The sequence below is a fragment of the Epinephelus lanceolatus genome, chromosome 14 (genome assembly GCF_041903045.1).
Source record: "Epinephelus lanceolatus isolate andai-2023 chromosome 14, ASM4190304v1, whole genome shotgun sequence".
NCBI lineage: Eukaryota > Metazoa > Chordata > Actinopteri > Perciformes > Serranidae > Epinephelus > Epinephelus lanceolatus.
Window position 1 is genome coordinate 14,188,639 of NC_135747.1, and position 27,634 is coordinate 14,216,272.

Consider the following 27,634-nt stretch of genomic DNA (forward strand, 5'->3'; position numbering starts at 1 on the left):
AATCTAAGGGCTGCTCCCTGGAGACCTGTTGCCGGCAGCTCTCCCCAAGCCGCGGAATTTAACCCTAGGACAGCTCTCCCCAGATGTGATGGAAAACATCTGGCCAGCTGCCTAACTACAAGGCCTGGCCGTCCAGCCTCAATGCTGGTAACCCCCAAAAGACTTTTAAGTCCTGGCTAACCCCCTGTTGATACCGCTGATAAACAGCAACCGAGGCCATCGCAGAAATGGAGGATTTAATAGTCTGATGGTTGATTCCAACTGCTGCCTGCACACTGAGGGTTACATGAAAACACTGTTCAAAAGGCTTTGCAAGCATTGCTTGAATAAATAAACTGACAATGACATGTCACGGAATCCCAGAATAACATTTATTACAGATTTTTATTTAATTTAAAAAAAAAGATTACTTGTAAATGTTACACTGAGTTCTACTGAAACATTTCCATGTTGTATCTCTCAGCACAAGTTAACATTAGGCACACAAGAATGCAGACATCATTTTTGCAGCTCTAGCCATTGTTCAAATACAAAACAGAGAGGAGGGGGAGGAAGATGTCATCTTAGCAAAACTGCACTGAAACTCTGCAGCGCCAAGGAAGAGAATACATCAAAACTGGCATACAGCTCGATCGTTCCCGTGCGAGGGACAGTGACAACTAATTTCTCAAAGTCCCTGTGTCATGTGTGACATTAAAAAAAACCCCACAAAAACATACAAACCCAGGTACCCTGGATTGCAGAACATGACTAGACCAAGTTTGGCTGTGTTATTCCCTCACGATCACCAGAGAAACATCTGGTTGGCTTAGAAATCAACAGTACAAAACCCACTACCAGTACATCTAAATAAAGATTATAGTCAACATACCTGAAAATATAGCACTCTTATCACTTCTTTGATGATCAAATTTGGCTTGCGTGTAAATATGTGTGTACCAAATTTGTACATTGGTGTACTAGAAGGTGTAACTGGTTGATTGCTTCAGATACATCAAGACTCTATGGTCACATGTGCTTAATATTTGGTCTTTCCCCTTGAAAAATACACATTAGGCAGAGTGGGACAAGCACTACGATAACTCAAGCTGCAGTGGCAAGAATGGCTATTTCACAAACACAGCAATAAAAAGTAGGATACTACAGAAACCCTTTGTCCATGCCAGGGCCACAGCCTATGTACAGCTTATAGCACAGTGAGCGCGACTGCTGCTGTAGGTTCAAACTACCGTTTTGTTGGAAAGTATTTTATTTATTGCACACAAAAAAAAAGATCAAGGGTTTTGTTTTGCACCACAGAACACTTTGAATCTGGTGAAGACATGATGGAAGGTGTGGGTGCCTTTACTTCGCGTGGTAGGGTACGTTTCCTTCCACTGGGATGTCCGTTCTGCCTTTGTCACTATCTTTTATAGCGTCCCTCATAAAGCAAGAGGATCTTCTTTGATTCATACATGACATTCTATGAGTTAGGGATATGAATTTAATTCACAAGGACTCTTTGTAGATGAAATAAAGCTCACAAGTTATACTGTGCTCGTAGAAGAAATGGAAGTTGATCACATGTGCAGTGCTGTCAAAACTTACAAGAAATTCCCCTATGAAAGATCCCCTATTCAAACATTTTTTTGGCAAGGATGTTGTCAAGAACAGGGTCCATCACCTACATGGTTTCTCTATGTTTGTATTTTGCACACCGACACATGACAAGTCATGGGACCTGTTCAATGGCACATACAGGAGGATACAAAAAAGTGGTTTTACAATTATCTAGCAAATTACATTTGACTTCTCAACAGCCCACTGTTTTTGTTTCAGAGAAAATAGATATATAGAAAATACAACAACATACAATCAAATTCAGCTCATCCTCTTTTGGTTACACCGAGGCGAAAACAAGTGCAGTATTTAAAGTTCTTCAGAGAAACTAAATCTGACAGGCCGAGCCCAAAAGTTCCTGGTTCATCTCAAATTCTAAGCCTTCTGCTTAAAGCAGGAGGTGTTTAAAAAATAGATGAGTCAAGGCCAGTTGAGGCTGAAGCTTGTCACAAAAGTTTTCATGACATTTTCTCTGAGGACTAATTCAACATACAGGCAGAACAATCATTATCACCACTGGTATACAGAAGTCTCTTGTGCCCCACCAAGACTTTTTTTTTTACATCTATCTCCAACTCTTTATCCCCAGTTTTACAAAACACCAGTGAAACATTTTACCAAACTCCTGTGGCATGTAACCCAGATAAGGGCTTTCTTTGCCAAAAAAAGGTGGCACATGGTTACAGCTAAAGTGGTGCCATAGTAAATCCGATAAGAAGGAAGGAGAAACAACAACACAACAAGCCAAATAACTGCACTGTCATTTTTGGGCTCAGGGTGGGCACTGGGGTGATGGTTCTTGAGACAAGAGGTTTTGGAGTGGATGGTGGTTTCGGTGTTTAATCGCGCCCCCCCTCAGTCTGGCGAGGGAGCTGCACTACGCTGTTGCGGGCACCGACACCTCCAGCAGGCGGTTGTTCTTGCGCTTGCAGGACACACTGTTGCCGTTCTTGGGGGCTCCCTGGACGAACTTCACGCATACTTTATCGTGCTTGAACTGCACTAAAAACCTGCAACACAGAGACATTAGCCATGTCATTAGACATCATCTAGGTAGTAGGAAAAGCAAACTGGATATAATTCTGCATGCTAGCGTACTCGTCTGAGATGTCGATGTTGAGCTGCTCGCTGTCTGCAGATGTGGCCCCGGTACGATGGAGTTTAGTGATGATCTCGATCAGATGTTCACTGCTGAGTAAGAAATCTCCTTTGACAGCTGAGGCTGAGCCCTAAATCAAAATGACACAATGACATTTAACTCAAGAATAAGCTGCACAAAACTAGGATATCTGACCAAATGTAACCTCTCCTGTTCCCAAGTTATGATGTTGAGAAATAGCCAGAAAAGTGTTTTTGCAGAACATTATGATGTCACAGCCAAATTCACTTTTGACCTTTTGGACTAAAATTGTCATCACTTCATCATTTTTCCCTATTCGACATTTATGTGAAATTTTGTCGTAACTGGTGTATGAATTCTTGAGTTATGGCCAAAAACATGTTTTATGAGGTCACAGTGACCTTGATCTTTGACCAACAAAATCTAATCAGTTTATCTCTGGCTCAAAGGGGTGGTTTGTGCCAAAGTTGAAATTGAATTGCTTCAAGGCATTCTTGACATATTTATGTTCACAAGAATGAGATCGACGAGGTCACAAAACCTTGACCTTTGCCCACCCGAATGTTACCAGTTCATCGCCAAGTCCAAGTGGGTGTTTGTGCCAAATTTAAAGATATTTCTCTTAAGGAGTTCTAGAGATATCATGTCCACAAGCATGGGACGGACAGATGGACAACCCAAAAACATAATGCCACCGGCCATGGCTATTGCCGGCGCAGAGGCATATAAATAAGTGATGTCTGAATGTTTTCAATCAGAAATCACTCAATTTAACGTAACAGGAAAAAAAGTGACCAGGCATAAGAGTGATGTTTTTGAATCAGTACTTCCTGTAACAAGAGATCTCCCACCAGCATTTAGCCAACAGTGCAATTTCATATAGACTTTCTTCCATTGTGCAAAGGACTGTTGTCTAGTGCAACTTTTCAGTTTGGTTTCCATAGATATTTCAATAACCCTAACAGCAACAACAACTTTCGTGTCTCTGCAGGCCTTAAAGGGATAGTTTGACTTTTTAGGAAATCCTCTTACTTGCTTTCTCGCTGAGAGTTAGATGAGAAGATCGATACTGAATCAAGCCTGCAATCAAAACACACATCTCAACAGCTCTCTTCTCACAACAGGTTTCCCTCACCTCTTTGAGTTTGAGAGCAAAGAAGCCGTCGCTCTGTGTGCTGACTGACACACTGGTGAGGTCTGGCAGGGGAACAGTGGCCTTCACCTGGCCTGTCTTCTGGTCAGCAAGGAGGAAGTTCTTCTTAGTCAGCAGGAAGATTCGAGCTGTACCCTGCAAAGCCAGAGTAGAAACTATTCACCCTACTGTCTGTCATTCTAATGCTGTGCAACAGCAAACACACAGACAAAAACTTCTTTTTGGTGCATTTTTTAAGCATCTATCAGATCTTGAAACTGGGACAGGTTTAAGAGTAAAACAAAACACACACGCCTCCTGACATGTCTGCTATCTGCTGGAACAAAAATAATGCTGGTTGTTAAGATGTCAAAAACATCCGATTGCTGCACAGCTGGGTGAAATACCCATCAAAACAACCTAATAGTTTTGTGCTCCAACAGGCCTGTAGGGGAAAGTGGAGCTTAACTTTAAAACAGCAGGGTCACAATGTAATCACAGCTTGTATTTTGGACTATAGGGGCTGAAACTATTGATGTGTGAGTAATCTTTCCTACCTTGCCATTGGCCCTGTTAATCTTGTTGACCACGTCTGCCAGCAGAACCTTCTCATCCACAGCACTGCTGAGTTTCTGATATTTGGGGTTCTTGGTTATCTCCAGGTAGTCTCCTTTGAAGGGCTGGCTCACACTGAAACAATGACAGTCATATTACATGTCACATGAGATGTTTGTGTTTGCCATGAAATTAAGGGTGCATTCACACTAGGATAGTCCAGGGGACTGGGTTCGATTCACACTGCACTTTTTAAAGCAGACCAAACTGCCTGGACAACATCATGCAGTTACAATAGCTGCTCGTTTGAAGGCGGTATTGCCCGAAACGACCACTGACCAGAAAGAAAAAAAAGTACGAGGAAGAAGAAAACTCAGCTCATCGATTGGCCAGGACTGAAAACAGAAATCCAATGTGGGTGGCCACAAGCAACTATGATATATAGTCCTCTGACCATATATCAATAAGCACCTGCACCTCCTCACTACTCCATGTCTGCCCATGAGACATTTTCCAACTTTTTCTTTTTTTACCTCTGCTGCTCCCACTTTGCGCTTTTGACTTTGTTTTTTTCTACCCCAAAATGCACTGCGCTCTACGTCACTTCCTCTCTTTGGTTCACTTCCTCTCTTTGGTTCGCTAGATAGTCCGTTTGCATTTCCCACTGTAAGTGAACTGCACCAGGGTTCACCTGCAAGTAAACCGAGACCCCCTGTTTTCAAGCGGACCAGGGTTGGACCGTTTGGTCCACACCAGAGTTCGAATGAGCGTTCACACCGCTCCAAACTAACCAATCTTTTCGTGGAAGCAGACCAGGGTTCGTTTAAAGTGGACCAAATAGCGCCAGTGTGAATGCATTCTAAGAGATTCACTAATCTGCTAGATATTCATCTAGATATGATTTTTATATAGCTGTACCAGGGGTCAACAACCTCTTTGGCCAAAAAGATCTCTCTGGAGCTGCAAAACATATTTGAGCCTTAAAATGAAGGTAACAAAGCCTATTAGTCTAAATTTGCCTATCAGCAATTCTCAATTTTCCAAGACTTTTCCTTTTTTGGATTTGGAAGCCAGCCTAGCTAGGGAGACCCAAGACTAGCCATTGTTGCTGAGGTCCGACAAAATCTGGAGGAAAAGCAGCCAGGCCGTAGATACGTGACACACATTTTGGCTGACTAAATGTTAAAACATTTTTTTATTTGGTGCATAGGCCACACATTCTTTATAACCGGAGAATGTAAGAATCACTTTAGGCCCGAACAATAATCAGTGAAGATGATAATGTTAAAAATCAACCTTTATTTAGTTCCATATGGGTATATTTCTTGTCAAAGTCACAGGGAGCCACTGGGGAAGGATAAAGAGCCGCATACAGCTCTGGAGCTGCAGGTTGCCGACCCAAAGAGAAAGAAGAAACAAAAGAAGTGAGTTTCAGGTACCTGCTTGGGTAAAGGGCCTTCTTATCTTTGAAGATCTCACTGGCCTCCAGCTTCTCCTCAAAAATGGCCTTCTTCTCCTCTGTGAATTGGCTCCTGTATTTCTTGCACTGAAAACACGAACACACACAAAACAACAGCAGTTCATACAAGGGTTGTTGTATTAAATATTAAATATTTCGTATTGCCTATCCAATGGTTTCTATTTTTTGGATTCTAGTGTGTTCTGTGGATCTTGTGATGCATAGCTTACGGCATTTAACGTATATATGTCATCAATAATTGACAGTCATTGCCTCGGGTGTTAACAGCACGATAGTGTGGGACTTCTCAAGAAAGGCAGTGGAATCCATAGGAATGCCTGTCTACAAGGTGTGCATGACACAACATTCACTCTGACAGTGTTAAGTCATGACATGACAGAAGACTTCAGTGTGAGTGAAGAGGACAGGAAGAAGCGAGGGACTCTGTTTATATGTGACTGACCCTCCAGAGATGGAAGATCCTCCTCAGTTCTGTGTGAACTCCATCCAGAAAGAGGTAAGGCCTGGTGGGCCAGCTCTTGTCTATGGGTGACATGGAGGGCATGGTGCTCTTCAGGCCCAGGAAGTATTTTTGCATCTGGACAAAGGGACATAAATGCAGGTTTATGACAAAGCTTTGATAAAAAAGAAAGAAGGAAAGAAAGAAAGAAAGAAAGAAAGAAACAAACAAACACTCTAGTATTTTGCTGATACAAAGGAGCAGAATTTTTAGTTTGTATGCATTTATTCTGGCAAGCAAATATTCAAGTCCTCCTTACAATTCTCTGGATGGTGAAGTCATAGATCTTCTTGCCTGCATTTGCCCTGAAGAATTTTCTGTACTCTCTGCGGACCTTTTAACAGCAATAAAGAAAAGAATGCAACTGTCAGTCACCTCTTGCCAACTAATTTGATGTGAAGCAGGAAAGAAACAGAATATGCTGACAGGATGATGACAGTGAAACAAACAGCACACTAGAACGACAGACGTTTGGTTAGTCACAGACATTGAACACCTGGAACAGACAGAGTCAACTCCAAGCTGCTGGAATTAATTAGAATCACAACAATTACTGCCCTGAAGTCAATGATGGTTATGACAATTGACCTTCATGCTGACCTCAATTGCACAAATTGAGTCCTGAACACGTGCCTTGTGCATTGTGGGGATCAATTAACACAATGAAAAGATTAACACTGCGACAAACGACCAGTATGACGACAGTTATTCTAGTCAAACCAGACGCACAAGCAACAGATAAGCACCACAAACTAGGACACACACACACACACTTTATACACACACCTAAAGACAAAGAAATAACAAGTAAAACAAATAATGTTGGGAATACAAGGAGGGGCTGCTTTATAGGGGGTTAGTTGCACAGATGCAGAGGAAGCAGACAGAAGGAGACATTTAAATAAGAACAAATAAAAAAATGAGACAGAAAGCCTCTGCCATGTCAGTCAGGATCTGATGGTTCAAATCTGAAGCATTAAAAACCGAAAGAGGAAAATCACAACAGCAGTCACAACACTGCTGTTTCCTACTAGAGAAAATGTTCTGATGAAAGTTGTGAGGGCTGTATATTATTTTGACAAAGCAGCAGGGCTTGGCTTTACTGCTTCAAATGCACATTTCTAATGCATTGTGTTCCTCAAATACTTTTGCATTCACCTACATTGCACTGGTGTTGTGGCAGAATCTCAAAACCTCTGGAAATAAAACAAAAACTATCTGCATGGCCAGACACCACTGGGGGAAATAATTTGTCTTTTGATTTATGCTTAGTTCACACGACATGACTTGAGCCCTGATTTTCCACTCGCTCTCCGACAAAAGCTCAAGACCAGAGACAAATCGGCGTTGGCTCTGCAATGGCAAATCGGCTGCCAATGAGATATCTAGCAAGCTAGGTATCTGGACCTGTTGGGGACTTAACTGGTGATCTACAGAGAATGAATGCGCAAGACAAAAGTTGAGGACGAAATAAAGAGTTGTAAATTGTATTTATTGCCTATTAATTGTATTTGTGCTTTGGCAACATGTCAAATGTTATGCTGATACAGCCTGTTTAATTGAAATATTGAATTGAGAGGAGGTGGAACGTGGACTATTGCATGCAGTGTCTCTGTATGCTATTAACCTAGTAACACTGCTTTAGCCCCTTTAGACTTTGATCATTTTTGGAAAGCACCTGCCGGACACCGGTTGTGGGTCAAACCGCACATCGCATGACATACTTATCAGTGATTCCTCCTGGCGAAAGATCTTAGAGGGCCTTTCCAAAACCAGACACTACCCACTTCCACGCCGTCACCTTCACAACTGAATGAAGCACCCTCCCTCAAGGTGTAAGGCGTAAACACAGCGGCAAGCTTTGGGACAACCTTCCCTCTCTGTGGTGGAAGGTGAAACTATTGTAACTTTTCGTAACTATGTAGAAAAATAAAGCTTAATCCAATTTTATCTTGTTCATAATTGAGAAAAATAAAACTGTCTCCCATTTTGTGTTCTTCATATGTATTTATAGCACATATACTGTATGTGCTGCTGTTTTTTAGGCCGACCTGAATTTTTGTATATTGTGTTTTTTATCATTAAAAGTAATAAATAACTTGATTAAAATAAATAAATAAATAAATAAATAGAAATAAAACTTTTGTAAACCTCTTTTGGCTTTTCATGTTGATGTTTATAAACTGGTTGTTTTTTGTGAACAGTTATTGTAAATATAAAGTAGTACAATCAAATGAACATGACTATTTTCTACAGACTACAGGAGGATATATTTTATCCTAAATACAATGTAACCTTTAAGATATTAACATCTGTATGATAGTAGACCTATAAATGTGTATCTTAATTTGAGCAGGTATGTTTGGAGCAGTAATAGTCGCCGATCTTTATCTGTATGGAGTGTCTTCCATGATGAACATAATAGTTGCACATGGTCAGTAAGTCGGTATCAGTGCCGACTGTTTGAGGGTTTTATAACTCACTTCCAATCCTCACTTGTTGGTTTGGAATGGCACTCAATGTGGCGGACCACCGTGTGAATGCGGAAATGGAGTGAAAGTGGGTAGGGAGAGGGTGCAGGGAGTGGTTTGGGAAAGGCCCACAGTGTGTGACCCCGTCGCTCTGTCAGTTGTGTCTAATAACGAGACAGCAAGTAGTGTAGTGTTAACAGTACAGTGATGTGATGTCTCTGCTGGTCATATGGTGTGAACTTGGCTTTAGGTGAACTACCCCTTTAAGATGACATCACAGCTGTTGTGTTAAATACATTTCTCTGGGCTCACTGGCATGTCACGTAAGTCCCACAAGGACTGCACTGCAAAGGGAATTGGGATTTCCATACTGGAGGAAAATTAAGGGGAAAATGTATCAAGAAAAAAACTTCTATGATTTAATTCTTCCAAATAGGAAAAGTCAGTTTGTGCCCTTGTAATCTTTGTAGAACTTCTTAATGCCGTGGTGGTGCAGCATAACTCTGTTGATTATGCATAAAACCAATGTTTTACTCGTGTCCCAGTGTGTTTATCCTCTGGGAAATTTGTGTCTGCACACAGTCTAAAACAATGCCATTATAGACAGAGTGTGATCGCAGCACTAGGCAGAGAATGGCTTCCTGTAGAAGTGTGCACATAGCAGATGGATGAGGAGGATGAAGAAGGTCAGAGGTGACGAGTAGGTGGCAGACTTGGTGATGGCTGCGCCGTGGGGCTGGTAGGTACCTTGAGTCCCTGCCAGTAGGCCCAAATCACAGCGACAGCATGCTTACGCCTGGCCTCTTCCTTCAGTCTCCTCAGCTCCCTGCGAGCCTGTTCGGGGGGGTGGGCGGGAAAGAGAAAGAGAGCGAGAACAAATGAAGCAAGAGAAGATGAGAGGAAGAAAAGGGAGACACTACTTTGCTTGAGGTCAGCAGCAAACATTAAAATACACTCACACACACACACATACACACTGCACACATACACACTGCACACCAGCCCTGTGTGACCAATGGAGAGACTGTAAAAGTACAGCTCTAATGCTCCAGACTCCACAAACTAATACAGCACACATTTATCAGGAGGACTTCTGTAACGGAAACAGACTTTTTAGTGGAACTTTGAGAGTAACTGGAGGAGAGCAAAAGTCACAACTCAGGCAGTGGAGGTCACCTCAAATGATCCAAACAGCTCTATCTAGAGAGGTACAAACAGTACTGCGATGCAAAGAGTAAACGTGCATTAACTACACAAGAGGGAAGAAGTCATGCAAAGGGCAGGCAGCATGCACTGGTGAGGCATGGACCTTGGAGGAAGAAGCTGAAAACACACCAAAACATGACATTTCTGTCCCTGGTGTGTGTGTGTGACTATTATCTTCCTGGGAGTGGGGCTGTCCATGTAACCTTGAGTCTCTAACTAGTACTTACATCAGTAAAAGAGACTGAGCTGTCAAGACAGGATTCGGTGGAAATGACCATTTTGGTTCCAGTAGTTTAACTCTTCTTTTCACTTCAGCAACCAGTGGACGAGTGTGTATGTGAGAGGCTGGACAGTAAATGCCTTGCATCATATATGAAATGTTCAGAATGGGTTGAGCAGAATGATGGGTATGTATTTTGTTCAGGGGTGGATGGGAGGAGAGGAGGGGGAGGGGTCGATGGAGGCGGCAAGTCACGGCAAGTCAAGTCAACAGGCTTCCCAAATACCTTGGTGCCCTGCCAGCCGGCCCAAATGACCGATACGGCATGTTTATTCCTCGCCTCCTCCTTCAGCTGACGCAGCTCTCTCCGGGCCTGATGAAAAGCGGTGGCAGTTGCGGGGGAGGTTAATTTCAGTGACAATCAAAACTTAATTGTCCCAGAGTGAGGTACTGTGTAGGTGTGAGGAAAGCATTGTATGAGGAAACATTGACGGAGGACAACAAAGGATGTCAAGAGACAGGACAAATGGGGCGGTTAACACTGACATGTGAGCAACTTTCAGTGCTGCTCGTGTTCTCTGCAAATCTCATGCTTTAAAGGAAAGAAATAAAACACGTCAACAGTGGGAGAGTATGGATTATTATTACATTATCAAGCCTCATAAAAGATGTCTTTATGTTTGCAAAGAACAAAGTCCGCATACAACAGAATAATCTTTAACAGCATCTATAATGAGTCAGGGTTGACAGTCATCAGCAGGCCCGTGAGACCTTTAAATAAAATATTGATTATTAACAGCTAAGGATATGCCAAAAATGATAACTCAGTTAAGTAAATGCTGATAAGATGTTACACATGCAGACTATAAAGTGTGCACAGTGGCTTTGATTACACACAACCACAGGGGCTTTATAAAGCAGCAACATATGTGCCATCATACTGACTCTATTCTACGCTTATTTTGCTGTCAGCATATCAGTATATTAAAAAGAGGCGTCTCAGCGTGAGTTGAGTAAATAACACAGTGAAAGTCATCTGTGTGGTGGGCACTGCATGGCTGAACTAATTCGATTACAGGAGAGGAGGGACACATTTTAAAACACCACGCTGGATAGAGATCAAATCAAAGACGTACAAATCCAAAACATGTGGGCCACGTTAAAGGATCTGAGATAAGCTGGGTTTCATACGTGTAAAAATACAGTTACAGATGGAAATAAAATATCGAACAACCAACCAAAACATATAAAGACAATCCTGCGTGTAATGTTTCTGACACACCAAACTGACACAGAGACGTCGCATGTGTCTTGGCCAAAATGTCGCACTTGAACACACCGCAAAGACGAAAGCCAATAGCCAAGTAGCACATACGTACTGTGCCTGCGTGAGAGGAAAGGACTCATCATACCAGCAAGTGGTGGCGGTCTGTATTCATCATCAAAAAAGGGGAACAAATTTTTTTTGCTGTTGTTTGGTGTGTATGGACTTTGGGACATACAAAACAGAAAACAGGACAAACAACAATGAGGCACATTTAACGTTTCAGCAGTAACGGAAACACCAGGTTCATTCAAAGGGGCTGCTACTCTATTAGGCAGTTTGATAGTGGGAACAGGATGGTACGGGACATGGTGAACAGGGATGACAAGACAGCTGGGACAGAGACACACTACGGCTGGGTGGAAATACCTTGGTTCCCTGCCAGTATGCCCAAATTACTGTCACAGCATGTTTATTCCGCGCTTCTTGTTTTAGACGTCTCAGCTCCATCCGAGCCTGGTGGGACGCGGTGGGCGTTAGGTAAGACAGGTTGTGAGCAGGAAAAGAATCAAGAAAGGGAAAGTGAAAGAGGAAGAGTGGTGGTGGGAGGGGAAGGAAAAGAGAAGTGGCAGTTGTGTGATCAGCATAGGAAGCAGGATCAAAAGAGAAATAGCAGCAATAACATCAAGGATAGCTTTGTTAAAGAACAGATTTTTGTAATACTGTTGGGCAATTAGGCAGGAACACTGTATAAGATGAAAAATCAAGTGTTTAAGGCGATACTGTTAAGACTTCAAGAGCAGCTTTACCCCCCAAGATGAATAAAAAGCATGTATCAAACCCAGGGTGATGCTGTGTCGAGGTAAAAACCTCACTCTCTGATATCCCCTTGCACTTTCATGCATCAGTACCTGGGTGCCGTGCCAGAAGGCCGCAATGGTGGTCACTGCCTCTTCACATCTCTTCTGATATTTCAGCTCTCTCAGGAGTTTCCGGGCCTGATTGAAAAATAACAAGCAATGTTTTAGTGTCTTTTTTTTCTGTCATGATTTTTGCACGCTACATTTTACTTTGAACAGAGAGCACACCTGCCATCCTCTAGTGTAGGACTGCACCACAGTGGTGGCGCTCTTGATCTGCTGGTATTTCTTTTGTTGCTGTGAGAAAGAAAAGGAGAAGATGGGGAATTAACTACACTTAATGCATCACTGCCATCTGTCCATTTGTTTATTTTGCTTTGTGTGTGTGATTTTAAGCGAATTTCCAAAAACGCAGCCTCACCGCATATCGGCGGTACCACGCCGCCACCACTATCTGACTCTTTTTCAGCAGCAGGAAGTGGCTGCGGCACTTCCAGCCACGGTAGATCTTCTGAATGAGAGTGGCCAGGTCTTGCAGACATTGCCTCCTCCTCTCCTCCAAGAAGAAGAGCTGTGGGGAAGAGGAGGAAATTAACTTCATGAGGCAGCAGGAAACGGCCTTATATACAGTGAGATGTTGGGTTGTTAAGGCTGGCAGATTTCAACATCAATTTTCTTTTGGCAAGTACAGCGTCTTTCTGAGCTCTGCAATAAGATAATAAGGAAAACGAAGTCATAAAAGGAAAAGAAAGGTACAGCATAAATTAAACTTCTCCCACTATGGGATCAATAGAAGTGTTTTTATCTGAGCAAATACTGATTCAGCGATATCAAGTACAAAGTCCAATCCATCTGCAGCGGGAAAAAATAACCCCTTCCTGCCTGGGCTCAGCGCAAGACAATAAAAAATGACCAATGTGAATTGACAACATTACAACATTTTATTATCCCTCAGTAAGCCAATGTTCATCTGCAGGTACACGGTATCTTGGGTCTTTTGATGTCACAACTTTACATACACATAGAAAAGTGAATTTCTCAAGGCCTAACTTTATCTCACTGTTAATGTAATGTGAGGTTAGATATGTTAACTTATTAAAGGCTCATAACTTAAATATAGAATAAATGATGTACCCCAAGAGCTTGGGTATTAAAGGGACAGTTCACCCCCAAATCAAAAATACATATTTTAACTCTTACCTGTAGTGTTGTTTATCAGTCTAGATTGTTTTGGTGTACGTGGCCGAGTGCTGGAGATATCTGCCATAGAGATGTCTGCCTTCTCTCAAATATAATGGAACTAGATGGCACTCGGCTTGTGCTACTCAAAAAATACATTCGAAAAACTCAACAGCAATGTGTCGTTCCAGAAATCAGGACCTGATTACTCAAAATAATCCACAGACTTTGTTGCGAGCAGTTACATGTAGAAACTATTTTCTATTTACTACACTTGCTAACTGAAACACTGTAGAGACGGAAGTGTGCATCTACTGCTAGCTCACCGAGCACCACTAGCTCCAACACGAGCACATACGTCTCCACAACAGGTATCTCCAACACTTGCAACTCACAATAAAACAATCTAGATTGATAAATACCACTAGAGGTCGGAGGAAAAATATGTCCTTTTGAATTAGGGGTGTAGTGTCCCTTCAACTCCATAATACTCAGCATTTTGTCTAGAAAAGCAAAAGGAGCCACATTTTGTTTCATGTTTTCTAACAAGAATTTCTCCAAATCTTGACGTCAGTTAAACTCAAAGGCGTGGCAGTCTCTGCACTGAATTAACAGCCAAAGGAAATATTGTCTGGAAAAGTGGATTACAATCCACTCATCTAGACTCTTATGTTTCACAGCTGCAGATACATAAGGCAGATATGTTGATCAGATATAAAAAGCAATTACAGAAGGAAAAAAAAAATTCTCCCACTATGAGATCATGTTATTCCAAGCTTTGTTGCTGGGGAGAAAGTCCATTCAAACGCTGCAGGCTTGAGCAGTTAAAGAGCCTACAAGCGCTGAGTAAAGAAGCTCATTTCCCATGTTAGATGGGATGGCTAAGTGAAACCATGTGTTTTCAGAGTGGCGGTTGCATGCTAATTGCTGAAGTGGGGGCTCCAAGTGCAGCCCACCCCTGCTTTACAAACATCTTACTGTGAGAAAACAGGGCAGCTGAGCACACTGGATTCAACCGTTAGACATTCAAACACAGTTTGATCTACCGACGTACACAGCAGATGTCAAAACTGGCTGCAAAACATATTTAAATGGTTTAAGCTATCTGTTTTCTACCGTTCTTGGGTTCCTGATGAAGATCTTTGAGCGGCCATAGGAAAACTCCTCAGCTGGGACCTGGAGGTCGGCCATCAGCACCTCCACTCCTTCCCTGTGGGAAGCCAGAAGGGTCAGATGGGTCATCCAAAGCATACTTGACACTTAAAGTGGTCATAAACAGCATGACAGCAACTGTATAGACATAGTGAGAAGATTTTGGAAGTGAATGAGAACAGCACTGAGGATGCAGAGTTTGAGACACAGAGAGAAAGAATGATTAAAAGAAGAAAGATACAAATCCAGAGGAACATATGGAGGGAGGAAATAAGGAAAACCACACAGAGCACTGAGGGATGGCTGAACAACAAGATACCAATGTGTGGTAGGAGAGATAGGAATCAGTGCTTTTACCAGCACAGAGGATGAAACACGCAAGTCTGGCTGATATGGAACAGAGGAGACAGATAAGGCTGAAATGTCTCAACATGTTGAGGTTCAGAGAGGGAGCGGTTTGTTTCTGCTGAAGGGTGAACAGCTGGTATGTGACAAGACGGCTGTTAGTGTCTGCGAGGTAAACTGGATACTGTATGTAATAATTAAGTTGGATAACTGTCACGAGAAAACACTGTTTCATATAAAAGATAACAAGAGAGCCTTTTCCTAAAAGTCCCATGTAGACATCTACAACTACCACTACAATGTTTTTATCTTTAAATTCACTGTACAGCATTTCTGGATGCCTGAATTGATGCTGGACAATGATGGGGACTGGGTGAGGCAACGCATCAACGTTACTCGTCTCTGCCTTCAGGTATTCATTGTAATGCATGTTTGTAGTGTTGTGATGGCTGACTGAACAAGACAGCTGAGTTGCTTTGTGGCACAGACAGTCTCATGCACTCTAAATCCAAAATACTTCCCGACAACAAATGACGATCCATATAGAAGACTAACTCTTTGCCTTCTGCTTCACACATTTGATCTTTTTTTTGCCTGACTGATCTCTGTTGTATATTACTCTTCTATCTGGACTGCAGCCGCAGCATTTAGGAACGTTTTTCACAGGCTGCCTCTGCACGCATGAAAGCTGCCATGGGTTTGTCGATCGTGTTCATTTTACTGTGGGGAAGCCAAAATTGTGATCAAGGTTAATATTTGATTAATTGTGCAGCTCTACTTCAAAGATTTCATGTCAGTATGTTTGGTAAGCTGTTACGAAGTTCAGCTGATTATTTCTCCCCTCTAAACCTTTTATTATCCAGGGGAAGCCACCCGAGCCCTTTTCCAGCATTAACCTGCTTCACATTCACACAGCTCCACACAGTCACACCTGGGAGCCGGCCACTGAACTACAGTCTATTAGCGCTGGTCACAGTCACTCCGCTGGGAGTAGTCTGAAGTTCAGTGCCTTAGTTAAAGCTACCTATGAGCGGTTCTCAGTTTTCACAGTGGCATTTTCTCACAATGGCCGAGGAGGAGATTTATTTTGGCAACCTTCCAGTGACAAGACCTCCTTCTCTGCCCCCCCCTCTACCCCACAATTAGTCACTGCTTCAGAATAAACAAGGATTACCTGGCAGGCCCTCTCCAATGGGGCCAGGTCCGTTTGCAGAGCATTTTGTAGCGTTCCAGGCATGGCTCGTAGGCCTGGCGGAAGGCGTAGCCTGCTCTCCTCACGCGGACGTTCTCCATCAGGCCCAGGTAGCGTACCTGATGGCAGACTAGAGAGTCGGTGAAGATGTGGGAGGCCTTCTTGTCATTGGGCTTGATGCACCTGGGAAGCAAAGAGAGAGGTTTATCACATCAATGTTACACTGATAACTGAACTGCTATGAACACTACATGGCTTGTCTATTGAGGACCATTTTCCTTGATGGATTCTAGAAACACATTGTTCATTTTATTGATTGGTATTACTGAATGTATCATTATTATTAGCAGCAGCAGTTTCAAGAGTTTTATTAGGTAAGTATTGTAATGGTATCATAACTGGCATTGATAGCAACAGTAAGATGAAAAGGGGTTGGGTGGATATTGCATTTTAGTCACAAAAAATGTCGAAGACTTAAAATCTCGCACATAAACTCACAATGTCCTGGACTGACAGCGTGATGACTGATATACACTCAGTATGAATGACAGGACTTTACCGGATGTAGTTTGGGTTCTTGGTCAGCAGGTTCTTCATCAGCGTCCCCACTGATGCTTTGAACTGGAATCCAGCGGTCGGTGGTCTCTTCAGGTTGACTTTGGCGGGGTTGCCCTCGGGGAACAGCTGTTTGATGAGACTGTGGTTGGCCTTGTACATGGCCTGCGACAGGTCCCTGTATAACAAGTCGTTGTTCTTGTCTACAAAGCCCTCAACACGGTACAGCACCTTGATATGAAGAAGAAAAACTGAAATAACTAAAATGTATTTTATGCATTTATTTGGATTTGATTCTGTACACAGACCGATGTCCATACCTTGCCGGCGTAGTGCTGGATTCGGAAGCAGTTGTGTGGCAGGCTGTGATCGGTGAGGAACTTTGAATTCTTGCTGAGGCGACTCTCAAAGTGCTGGTGTTCAGCGCAGATGGTGTTCAGTTTGTCCAGGAAGGTCTCATCAGTGACTGTCCCCGGCCTCAGGCACTCCTCGTCCAACATGGCCAAGATTCCATTTTGGTGCTGGAAAAAGCAAGGCCGGCATAAAAAAGTTAACAATCATAAAGTGTTCAACACTAAAAGTTATGTTTTATGTTACTCTTTGTTACTGGCCTTGAATCTTTATTCATTTAATAGTTTATTGGTCTGCTCAAACACTTTCGGAAAGTGCTACAAAGGTAGTCAGACTTGAATGTGGTTTGGTGCTGAACTGGTTTGCATGGTCTGTGATAACTGGGACTTACATTCTCAATGAGGTCACAGATAATAGCGTTGTTGAAATACTCAATGTTGGTCCACTCGATGCCCTGCAACAAAAGAAATTAAGGTCAAAGAGACAATGGCTTTTCTATCTTGAGTTAGCCAAGATGTCTTTTCCACATCAGCAAGACTCTCACAGATAAAATAAGACTCTTGAACCTGCCTGTACTCTTAACACAACACTGAGTGCCTGATCAAGCACCTGAAGGATAGTCGCCTAATCAATCCTGCTCTCACAACGGCCCTCACCAAGTACTGTAGTCCTCACAGTAGAGACCAAGAGAATGCAGCAACAACAAAGCACAGCCTGCCTGCATTCCAGTTTTATTAAACCTCACCCATTTGTGAAAGTGTGATGCAAAGTAGCCACAATTGATGGCAGCCACAACCAGAGTTCTTCAATAGCAGCTCATTCTAATGTGATGTGTATACTGTGTGGTTCCTCAAAGTTTAGGACATCTTTTGTTGTTTTACACTGACATGATCTCCTCCAGGCAATAGCATGTGTTCCTCAAGCTTTAAATATCCAAGCTTGATGAGTGATTAGAAACATTTCTTGTGCTTGTGTTCCTATTTCTGTTCATAATGTTCATTTGAACCCAATGATACTCAACACAAGAAAAAAAAAGTTCTTCACATAGAACTTACAAGCTGCTTTTTCACGTTTTTGACCACAGTCTGTAAATTCTGGCTGGATGATTGGAGAACGTGGCAACGTATGAATCTCGAATGTGTCTCCAACTCTCATCTAAAACCGCATGTTCTAAATAATTATAAACTAAGGTTATACTCAGTCTAGACACATTAATACCACTAGCACTTAACATTTACATGGGGAAGTTAGACTTAATGAGAACAAATGTCCTGGAAACACTAAATTGGCTAGGCCCCTTTAAAGAGAGTTCCTTATTTAAGTACTCTTTGATCATAAACTTTAGTGCAGTTTTTACGGATTATTTAATCAGTCCAAATGTTTGTACATCCATCCTCACAGCCTTATTTGTCCGTGCTGGGAGATGTTATGTTCCCTAAGGTTTCTCTCCTGTTGTCTGTTCCCATCCTCTGAGTGAGGACAGAGCACAAAGCCTTTTCTGCAGAGGAAAGGGAAAACATTCCCCATGCTACCCTCTAAAAAAGGCCACTGTCCCTTGAAAACCCACTTCACCGACATCTCATTCACAGCTGCTAATGGGTTGGGAACGTTGTTTCGGTTGATGGAAGCAATGTGACAGATTTCTCGAGGGGGAGGGTGCAAAAAGGGTGTGGCTTAAACTGACGGGTGACTGGCCAAATTCCTGATTGGTGGTCCTCCCTCCTTTCTCTGGCGCTGTGGTATTTTCCCATGCAGTATACTGGATGGAGGCCAGGAGTGGAATATCATTGGTGCTGGTGTTAGTGGGGATGGGGTGGGGGATGGGGTGGGGGGTGGGGGGGGGGGTCGCCACTGCACATACATAGAGCTCTGAAAACAAACAGAGCTTAAAGGCCCACAACGGGGAGTGTTTACTCTCGCTGGAGTGAGGGATCACTTCCGTCCCCGGGACTCGACAGAGGGGAGACGGGAGAGAATAAACTCAGAGTGTGATGGACGACAGTGACGGGATAGGGGACATAAATGAAGTAGAAATGCGTTTAGGTCATGGGCAAGCACGCAGATTCAGCCGAAGTAGCACAAGAGGTTGAACAGATGAGTGACGTGACCAGGTTGGGATCATGCTGCCGGGAGTTTGCCGTGATGAACTGTCAACACAACAAATTGAGTGCTGACATGTTGAATGATGTAGATGTACAGATGCAGGTGAGAGAGTGTTTCCAGGGCTACAGGCTGGGCTTGATGGGTCATTAATCCAAGTGTCCACTACCAGTCTTCTCGTGCATGGAATATATGTGTTGCATGTGTGAACACAAACCTACCTCTCTGACATATTCCTCTTGCTCCTCACGCAGCGTCAGCTCAATGAAGATCTGCTGCAGCTTCTCGTTGCAGTAGTTGATGATAAACTGCTCAAAGCTGTTGTCCTGTGGAAGCAGCAGCGGCAGAAAAAAACAATTAGCTACTGGCAACATGTGGAATCACAAAGGTGCCTGTTGTCTTACTATGCTATACCTTTTCTTTTGGACAGCAAAAAGGGAAAGCGTAACTTTTCCATATCTGTTAAATTTCAGAACTTATTAAATCTCTGAGCCTGTTTCCTGTTTTTTCTGCGGTTCATCACGAACCACTGCTCCTGCTTCGTTTTCTTGTTTCTCAAAGCTCTGACTGCATTCCTTCCTGTCTGCAAACATTCATAAGCATGGTCACATCCTTGCCAACGTTTGCTATTTAAATCAATTTCCTGCAGTGTTTTATTAAAGAAGATGGTCGTACCAATGTGCACCAACACGAAAAGCTTACAGCATGTTTAGATGAATTTTGCATGACCAAAGAAGGCTCAAGAAACTCAGATTTAGCATCAGATCTGGAGCAGGAATACAATTTGATCTGAGATCTACATCCAGGATGATGCAATCACATTTGCAAAACCTGCAAGCTCACTTCTGACCATTTAAACTAGCCATGTAAAGTGTCTAATGTCAAGTCAACCCTCCCCTGATGTCATCTGCCTGAAAAAAGGTTGTACATTTGATACTAAACTGGTAATAATCGGCTTGAGCAAACTACAACATTCTACCTTCTTTCAAAACTTAACAATCATAATCAATGTGGTCAGTGAACAACTGATACCGGTAAATGTTACTGGTGCACCTTAGGTTTATAAACCCTTATCAGAACAAGTTGCTGTAAACTGGCACAGGCTTCATTAAACATTGACGGAGTGTTAACAGTTGAAAAGCCACTACCGATTTTACGCCCCGTATTTCTCAATTATTATTGTTGTCAATTATGACCATTGAGTGGTGAGTCATGCTTCTTGGCAGATGGCCCTATTGTGTGCTGGGTTAGGATAACATTCATTTGCTAAGGACACAACAGAGGTTAGAGCAGTGTGTTTAGTCTTAGTGCTCAGAGTGAAAGACACAGCAAGGTTTCTCAGTGACCAGGAAACACAACATATCGCCTCAAGGAGAGCGACTTTATTTCCTTTTACTGTGAAACCAAAAGGTCGTCTTCTCCCCTGATAAACACACAACGCACACACTCCATAGCATGTCTACACCCAAGTGGCAGCAGACACCAGACTGAAATATTGATGAAACTGCACTGTAACTCTAAAATATTTCAGCTCCAACTGAGCTGCTTTATGACAAACCATTAACAGCAGTTTGAGGAAGCCACCGACTTATAATTATGTTTAAAGTTAATGTTCCCATTTCTCAAAGGTGTTGATTCACTTGCCCAAAGGTAGGGGGGAGTTCTTGCATGTAATATTTAAAAAGTTAAATGTTATGAGTTTAAATCAACATTTCCAGGGAGAAATAGTAGCCTGCCATACTCCCAGGGAGGGCTGGCTCTAAATGTGACTCATTCTTTTCTAAATCTTTCCTGTAGCTGAAATAAGTTCAAGATCATGAAATTACCACATATTCCTCTTGTCAAAATAAACTGGCACCTGCACTGTTCTTAGTATAATTAGACCAAATGACCACTACCAAAACATCCCAAAGCATCAACCTAATCTGTATCTATTAAAAGAATAGTTTAACACTTCGGGTAATACGCTTATTCTGTTTCTTTCAGAGAGCTGGGAGACAGCTATGCTTTGCTCACACTACGGGTGACACAGCATCAGCGTGACCAGCTACATTATAGCCAAGTTGCTGTTGAAGTGTTGCTCAAACACTTGTCAACGTAGTTATGCTGTGACAGGCTTGTAAGTGTCTGCTACTTGCCACAAAGCAACTCTACTGAATGCCAACTAATGTTTGTAGTTGCACATGCAATGCTAATAAAGCTCAGCTTAGTTAACTATGCTAATAACATGGCACTACAGCTAGAGACAAAAAACATATGACTGGTTGATGCTTCACTGCTTTGTTGAAGCACTAAAAAAGTTGAGGCCAGCTCAATTTTTATATGTAGCGTGTCACGCCCGTCCACAGTGACAAGTGTTGGAGGCAGTCTGAAGCTTCATGTCATCGACTTCAATTAAAAATTACTTGTAGCTTGTTGCAGTGTCGCTCATAGCTTGAACGCAGCATTAGCTTAGCTTAGCATAATATCAAATTCTCATCCGACTCTTGGAAAGAAAGAGAATAACATATGTTCCAAAATAGTTAACTATTTCTTTAAACTAATATCCGTTTATAACCAGAGAGTTCAGACATTCAATACAGCACACTTAGTAGCCAGTTTATTCGGTACATCTATTTAAAAGCAATGCAGTTAAATACAAGAGCTCTGCAAAATAAATGAATCATTCTAAAACAGTACTTAATCTACCCTTTAGTCATTCCAATATTTTGCCCACCCAATTCAGTCTGAATGAGGTGGGCAAAATATTAGAAACGCCTCTTGGTGTAATGTAATTGAATTCAACAGCACCACACACTACAGCCTCCACAATAACCACACACTCCAACACCTCTCTAAAAGCTGAGCCTCACACAGGAAGCTTCATGAATGGAGCACTTGTTGCAGGACTGTTGCATTACACTGCATCGGTTTTAGCTGGGTGTACCTAATAAACTGGCAACTCAGTGCCATGTCATGATTCAAATGATGCAAATGCTTCTTTTGCATCGTTTCAGCCGTGTGGCTGTGCTGCACACCGGTGGGCCCTGAATCGTCTTGAATGAGGAGCTGAATTAAGTGGTTTAGAGTTTAGATCACAGCATGCACACTGGCACAGCAAACAGGCCGGTGCAGGTGTTACTTACTCCATCCTGGTGACCCAGACACAACACGACAGTGAGAGGAGAGGAACTTGAGAGTGAGTGGGGTGAACAAGCAGGGATATGAAAAAGACATGAACATATGGGGGTGGATGGGAGGGGGACTGAAGGCATCAAGCAACAGGGCATGGGCATTTATGAAATCTCCATTCAGTCTTTACAGTACATTCAAACTCTCATGTGTGTTGCATGCACAAACTTATTTACGTGCACTGTGATGCCCAAATGGCTAATCTAATTATTAACATAAGGAAACCATAAAACCAATAGCTGTACTAGCTGATGTAACACAGACATACTGTATATGATGTGTATGATGTGTTGTGCAGTTCTCTTATTTTGAGGAATCCCTTAACGTCCCCAGTTTTGTACTGTGCTGGTTGTAGTGTTGAAATCAACTCACCACAAAAAATAATTTCACCCGCGGGAGCAATAAAGCTGAACTAATCTGATCTGAATGTGGTTTTATCAGCGCTCAGTTTTTGTTGATAAGCTCCTCGCAGGTACCAAAACATGCACGCACACAGCCCAGGGGCTAAATCCTTTAAAATGTAATAAAATGTTTGGCTGGTCAGATTCTGTCTTTGTGGTTTTAAAACAAGGAAAGCTGCGTTTCATCTGCCTTTTGTCTTACCTCGAAAATCTCAAAGCCATAGATGTCAAGCACACCCATGACCTTGTGGCGAGCTTTAGTTTGTGCCTGCAGGGAGACAATATTGTCGATATTAAATACACAATGCAGGGGTGTACTGCCAGTTTAACTTAGCATGAAAAATGAAGAAAAAACAGAACATAAATTAAAGTAATGAAAGAAAATATATTCTGCACATTACTTACTTTAATGCTTTCGTTGATCCTGGTTACTAGCCAGCTAAACAGACGACTGTAGAGATTTTTGGCAAGGGCGTCTCGGGCATAGTAGGCCTGTAAATAGACACGCATTACTGGTGATGAAAATGCATTTGTTTATTTTTATTACATCTCTGCACACACAAAATATCAGACTCCTTTAAAAAATAATCCTAAAAACCAACCAGTTTCCAACAAGTCATAAATTCAGGAAAGAAAAAAACGTTCACAAACACTGAATCCTGAAAGCTAACCACGAGTGGTAACATTAGTCTGAGGTCAGGTTAATTCTCTCAACTTTTCCCTGCTTTTGGACACAGAGGGCCCTCGTTTGCAGCATCCACGTCATAAGAACAGTCTGAGTGAACTCACTAACCTCTAAAGTATGACCTACATTTGAATTTCCAGGAGGAATAAGGCTTATCTATAATGGAGAGGTTTTCATGTAGCATTGACATGGATGAGAGTCGGCAGCCGGAGGAGCAAGTCAGGGGGAAGGAATGGCCCTTTATCTTTTTATGCACTGTGAGAGTGTGTGTGTGTATTAATGTCAATACAAGTAGGGCAGTTATGCATTGGCCTAACGGTTACACATTGGTACAACTGGTGCAAGACGGATTTGGAACTTTCTCTCTGACCTGAGCCACGTTCAGCGTTGTGGACACTTTTTCCAGCTTAGCCTCCACTGTGCGGTAGCTGAATGCTCTTTCCAGCACTGACTGTTCGATCCCCAGCAGCTCACACATCTCCTTCAGATCTGCAAATGCATACAGAAACACTGACAAATACCAAACAACTTCTGCAGAAATCAAGAAAAAAGGGCATAATTCTGACTGGGTCTGAAATGATTCCTCAAGAAACTTGTTTAACACTGATGATCATTACTGTGGCACCGCACAACACAGTAACGCATCACTTATGAACAGGTGATGTCACAGATTGCAGAATGGAGGAAGAGAGAGAACATAGCTAGTGGTGAAGAGAAGAGACAGGCCAGAGAAAATGACATAAAGTGTCCAAATGTTGGGACACTTCAAGCTGAGACCAAAAAAACAACCCCTGTACTGTGCGTCAATGATGCCAATTTTCAACCAGCTCTGCGTCATTGCAACATGGGTGATAACGTTGAATGCAAATGATCAACACTTAGCCTCCCTCTTGGCTAGCGCCTGGAGGTCTCCACTCATTCGCTGGCATAGTATGCCGGACGATGCAAAACCCAGGGACTTCTGCCAGTGAATGAGCGGGGAGCTCCGGGCAGCATGGAGAAAAGCCAAACACTGCTGATCTGCATAAACTGCCCACGCTGCAGTGACGCAAAGCTGGTTGAAAATTGGCAGTGTTTCCCTTTTAAAAACATAAATCAATATGATGGCTGGTTAGGCTTCTTACAAACTGACCACGGCATTTTATTTTCTGTGTTTATTTTTGTGAGCAAAACTGAGTTAACTTTAGGACACACACAACAACCCACACTACTCCCCTCACAGTGATGCATAAAATACCCAAATAAAATATCAGTTGGTGTACTGTATGCAATTTCAGCAATAAAAATATTTATTTTACTAACAAGAAAGCCAATCAGTTTGTCATTTAGGAGACTTGTCTCTTGTCTTTTGTATATTTGCTATTATGCTTTAATAAAGCAAACGTATTTCCTATTGGATAACTCCATTCATTGACAGATTCATCTGCAGAATACCTTGTGATCATTTTATTTCATCTTATTTTATAAGTAACCTTGAAAAAAGACTGCTGAAGACTAAGAGAGATGAGCATATCACGTTGCAAGATGTTTTAAGAAAAAACAAACAGTGATTTATATTTAAAAAATGGTGTGTATTTTCTCAGTAAAAGATGAGTGATGTCCACTGTCATGGAAGGAAATATGTAAATGTAATATTTGCCTAAGGAGAACAGCTATGGGAGTGATGACACACACAGCTCTTGTCACACAAATCATAAAATACAAATATCATGTCAGGATGAGCGCAGAGGAGATCATATCAGTCAACAGGGGGCAGTGGCTTAACATCGGGCCATATGGGCATGTGGGTCAAAAGATTTATATGTAAAAATATTCACAAGAAATTATCAGAATAAAGATAAAATTAAGTAATTGACACAATTATTCAGACTGTCTTATATATATATGTCTGATCATAACTAAACACCCAGAAGCTCAGCTGTTTACGACTACGCCATGCTGCCAATTTCTTAAAACAAAAGTGTAAATAAGTTTGAAGATGTTGTCATGAAGGAGAGAATCTTCACTTCCTCTTTATCGTCCATCAAACCCACCATTTTTGTCTTTGATGCGGCTCTCATCGGTGCCGTTACAGCGCGACTCCGGCTTGAACTCAATGTTGCCGAGCTTCAGCACGGCTGCCACCAGCTCCAGCACCGACTGCACCTCGTCCTCCATGAAGCCCACGATTTGCATGGCATTCTGGGAGGGCAAAAAGGGACGAGTCACAGATCAGCTGATGTTGTTGAACCTTATTAAGAAACATCATCACTGGGCTGCAGAGGGGTACCAAGCTATAGATGCACTGTGATGTGACAGTGTCTATGAAGGTGCAAGCACACCAGTTCTGTGAGGCAGACACATTATCACTGCAGCCTGGAACTGCTGTTTGCCATGATAATGAGTTAGAATAGTCAAACAAGAAAAAAAAAAAGAAAAAAAAAAAAAGATTGGACAAGGCAGAGCTGCACCAGTCAGTAAGCCGTGCCAACCACATCACCACATCTTTTTAACCTCTAATTCAAGAGACGTCCCTTCAGACTGAGGTCTCAATTTTGAGGGACTCAAAGCTAAACTAAGTTATCCGATTTACATAATTCATGGGTGCCAAAGAAAAGAGGAGACCAACAGAAATCCATGAAACATATCAGCTTAATCTTCACATGAAAAACTGCAAGTTACCCAAGTGAATATTTAAATGTCTTGAACTGACTCCCAGTCCACCATACAAGAGCCAAATATGAAACAACTTCCTTCACAAAACAATTAAAGAAGCCAATTGCTTGAGATTATTGTGTTAGAAGAAGCTGCAGCTTTATATGTCTTGTTCACAGTGGTGCTGAAGTGCTCCATATCTGTTAACATTAAAGTGAATACCAGAGTTAAGACAAAATTAAACTTTAAACTAAAGATTTAACTTCATGTTTAAAGGAGTGCGGCCAGCTTTGGTTTTATTGCAGACAAGGCCATGTGGAGGGACTCATTGTTTAGTGGGAATGTCCTCTTGTGCTTCCGGTGGTGAAACGCAGCTGTATGGGGAATACTGTGAAAACTCTATGTGAGAGGTGATGAGAAGCAGGATGTGAAATGCAAAAAAAAAAAAAAAGAAAAACAGTGACAGAACAGACTGCAAAGGCGTGTACAGTAGCTGAGTGGAGCGTGCTGGAGCGGGACTGATAACAATCGAGTGTAGTAGAAAGAGTCCGTATAGACACAACATCCTATGTGTCACTGTTGGTAAGGATAAGAAATAGTGGCATTGTACATATGGCCAAGATCTTGCATGTATGTGCACCAATCTATTTAAATAGTAGGAAGCAGCTGCCTTGCATCCTGTGGTTCTCCTCAAAAATATTGCTGCCACTGTGCTGTTACAGGTTGGTCCATTGTTGACATTTTGTTAAATGCTGCACATGGAATTTCCCATGTTTATATAATGCAAAACTAGTGGTTCAGGGTGACTTTCAAGTTCAGGTTCAGTTCAAAGTTCACCTGGTTTTGCAATATATGGGAGGCCGTGTAGTGTGGAGTGTTTTCACAGTCCAGAAGATGGACTTTAATAATCTACGCTGTGTTAGTTTGTTAAGTCCAGGAGATAAGGAGAAATCAGACCGCCTCTATCCTCTGTACAGGATTTAGATTATCTCGGCATGAGGTAAAGGAAAGTTGTTTTACCACTCCCCAGCAGTTATTCAGGGTTATTCTTAAAATATCAGCTGAAATTGCATCTAAATTGGGGTTAAGTGTAAAATCATTCAGACAAATTTGTGTGCGAACTACTCACCCTGACTGTCCTGAAGTTAGCCGCATCATCCAGCCCATTGACCGCAGCAGAGTCCAGGCTCAGGTAGTTGTACTTGCTGAAGTCACGATCCAGCTTCAGCTTCTCTGTGGCACACAAAACACGCGGTTGCTTTTCAAATTACATTTGTTTACAGCTGGTAGGCTAAAGGCCATGTCAGCCTTATTTACATTAAATGTAAATTACACAACTACACACTCACAGTTGGTGGTGCCTGATTAAAAAAACACAGTCTTGTAATAATGGTTAGAAGCTGCATTCTATTGAAATGCGACACTCATGCCTTTATAGAAATTTGTCCAACCCTCAGGCCACT

The 27,634-nt window shown here is 42.2% G+C and overlaps 1 protein-coding gene across 4 annotated transcripts in view; it reads right to left on the bottom strand.

Moving 5' to 3' along the window:
- Window positions 1-349: 349 nt before the first annotated feature.
- The window catches only part of myo1b (myosin IB), a 78,025-nt gene continuing 50,740 nt past the window's right edge, over window positions 350-27,634 (bottom strand). Inside the window, exons 9-32 of one of the 4 annotated variants that reach the window (XM_033618020.2) lie at window positions 27,301-27,404; window positions 25,571-25,718; window positions 23,908-24,026; window positions 23,258-23,344; window positions 23,055-23,120; window positions 19,502-19,606; window positions 17,572-17,634; window positions 17,150-17,350; window positions 16,834-17,060; window positions 16,257-16,457; window positions 14,702-14,795; window positions 12,828-12,977; window positions 12,635-12,703; window positions 12,458-12,544; window positions 11,976-12,062; window positions 10,569-10,655; window positions 9,604-9,690; window positions 6,645-6,719; window positions 6,329-6,463; window positions 5,846-5,952; window positions 4,409-4,541; window positions 3,855-4,007; window positions 2,698-2,828; window positions 350-2,609 (exon numbers count right to left, since the gene is read on the bottom strand). In XM_033618020.2, coding sequence (XP_033473911.1) covers window positions 2,477-2,609; window positions 2,698-2,828; window positions 3,855-4,007; window positions 4,409-4,541; window positions 5,846-5,952; window positions 6,329-6,463; window positions 6,645-6,719; window positions 9,604-9,690; window positions 10,569-10,655; window positions 11,976-12,062; window positions 12,458-12,544; window positions 12,635-12,703; window positions 12,828-12,977; window positions 14,702-14,795; window positions 16,257-16,457; window positions 16,834-17,060; window positions 17,150-17,350; window positions 17,572-17,634; window positions 19,502-19,606; window positions 23,055-23,120; window positions 23,258-23,344; window positions 23,908-24,026; window positions 25,571-25,718; window positions 27,301-27,404 — 2,849 coding nt within the window. In that variant the 3' untranslated portion in view covers window positions 350-2,476. The remainder of the gene's footprint in view (window positions 2,610-2,697; window positions 2,829-3,854; window positions 4,008-4,408; window positions 4,542-5,845; window positions 5,953-6,328; window positions 6,464-6,644; window positions 6,720-9,603; window positions 9,691-10,568; window positions 10,656-11,975; window positions 12,063-12,457; window positions 12,545-12,634; window positions 12,704-12,827; window positions 12,978-14,701; window positions 14,796-16,256; window positions 16,458-16,833; window positions 17,061-17,149; window positions 17,351-17,571; window positions 17,635-19,501; window positions 19,607-23,054; window positions 23,121-23,257; window positions 23,345-23,907; window positions 24,027-25,570; window positions 25,719-27,300; window positions 27,405-27,634) is intronic. The other 3 variants (XM_078174379.1, XM_033618022.2, XM_078174380.1) reach the window with 3 other exon arrangements.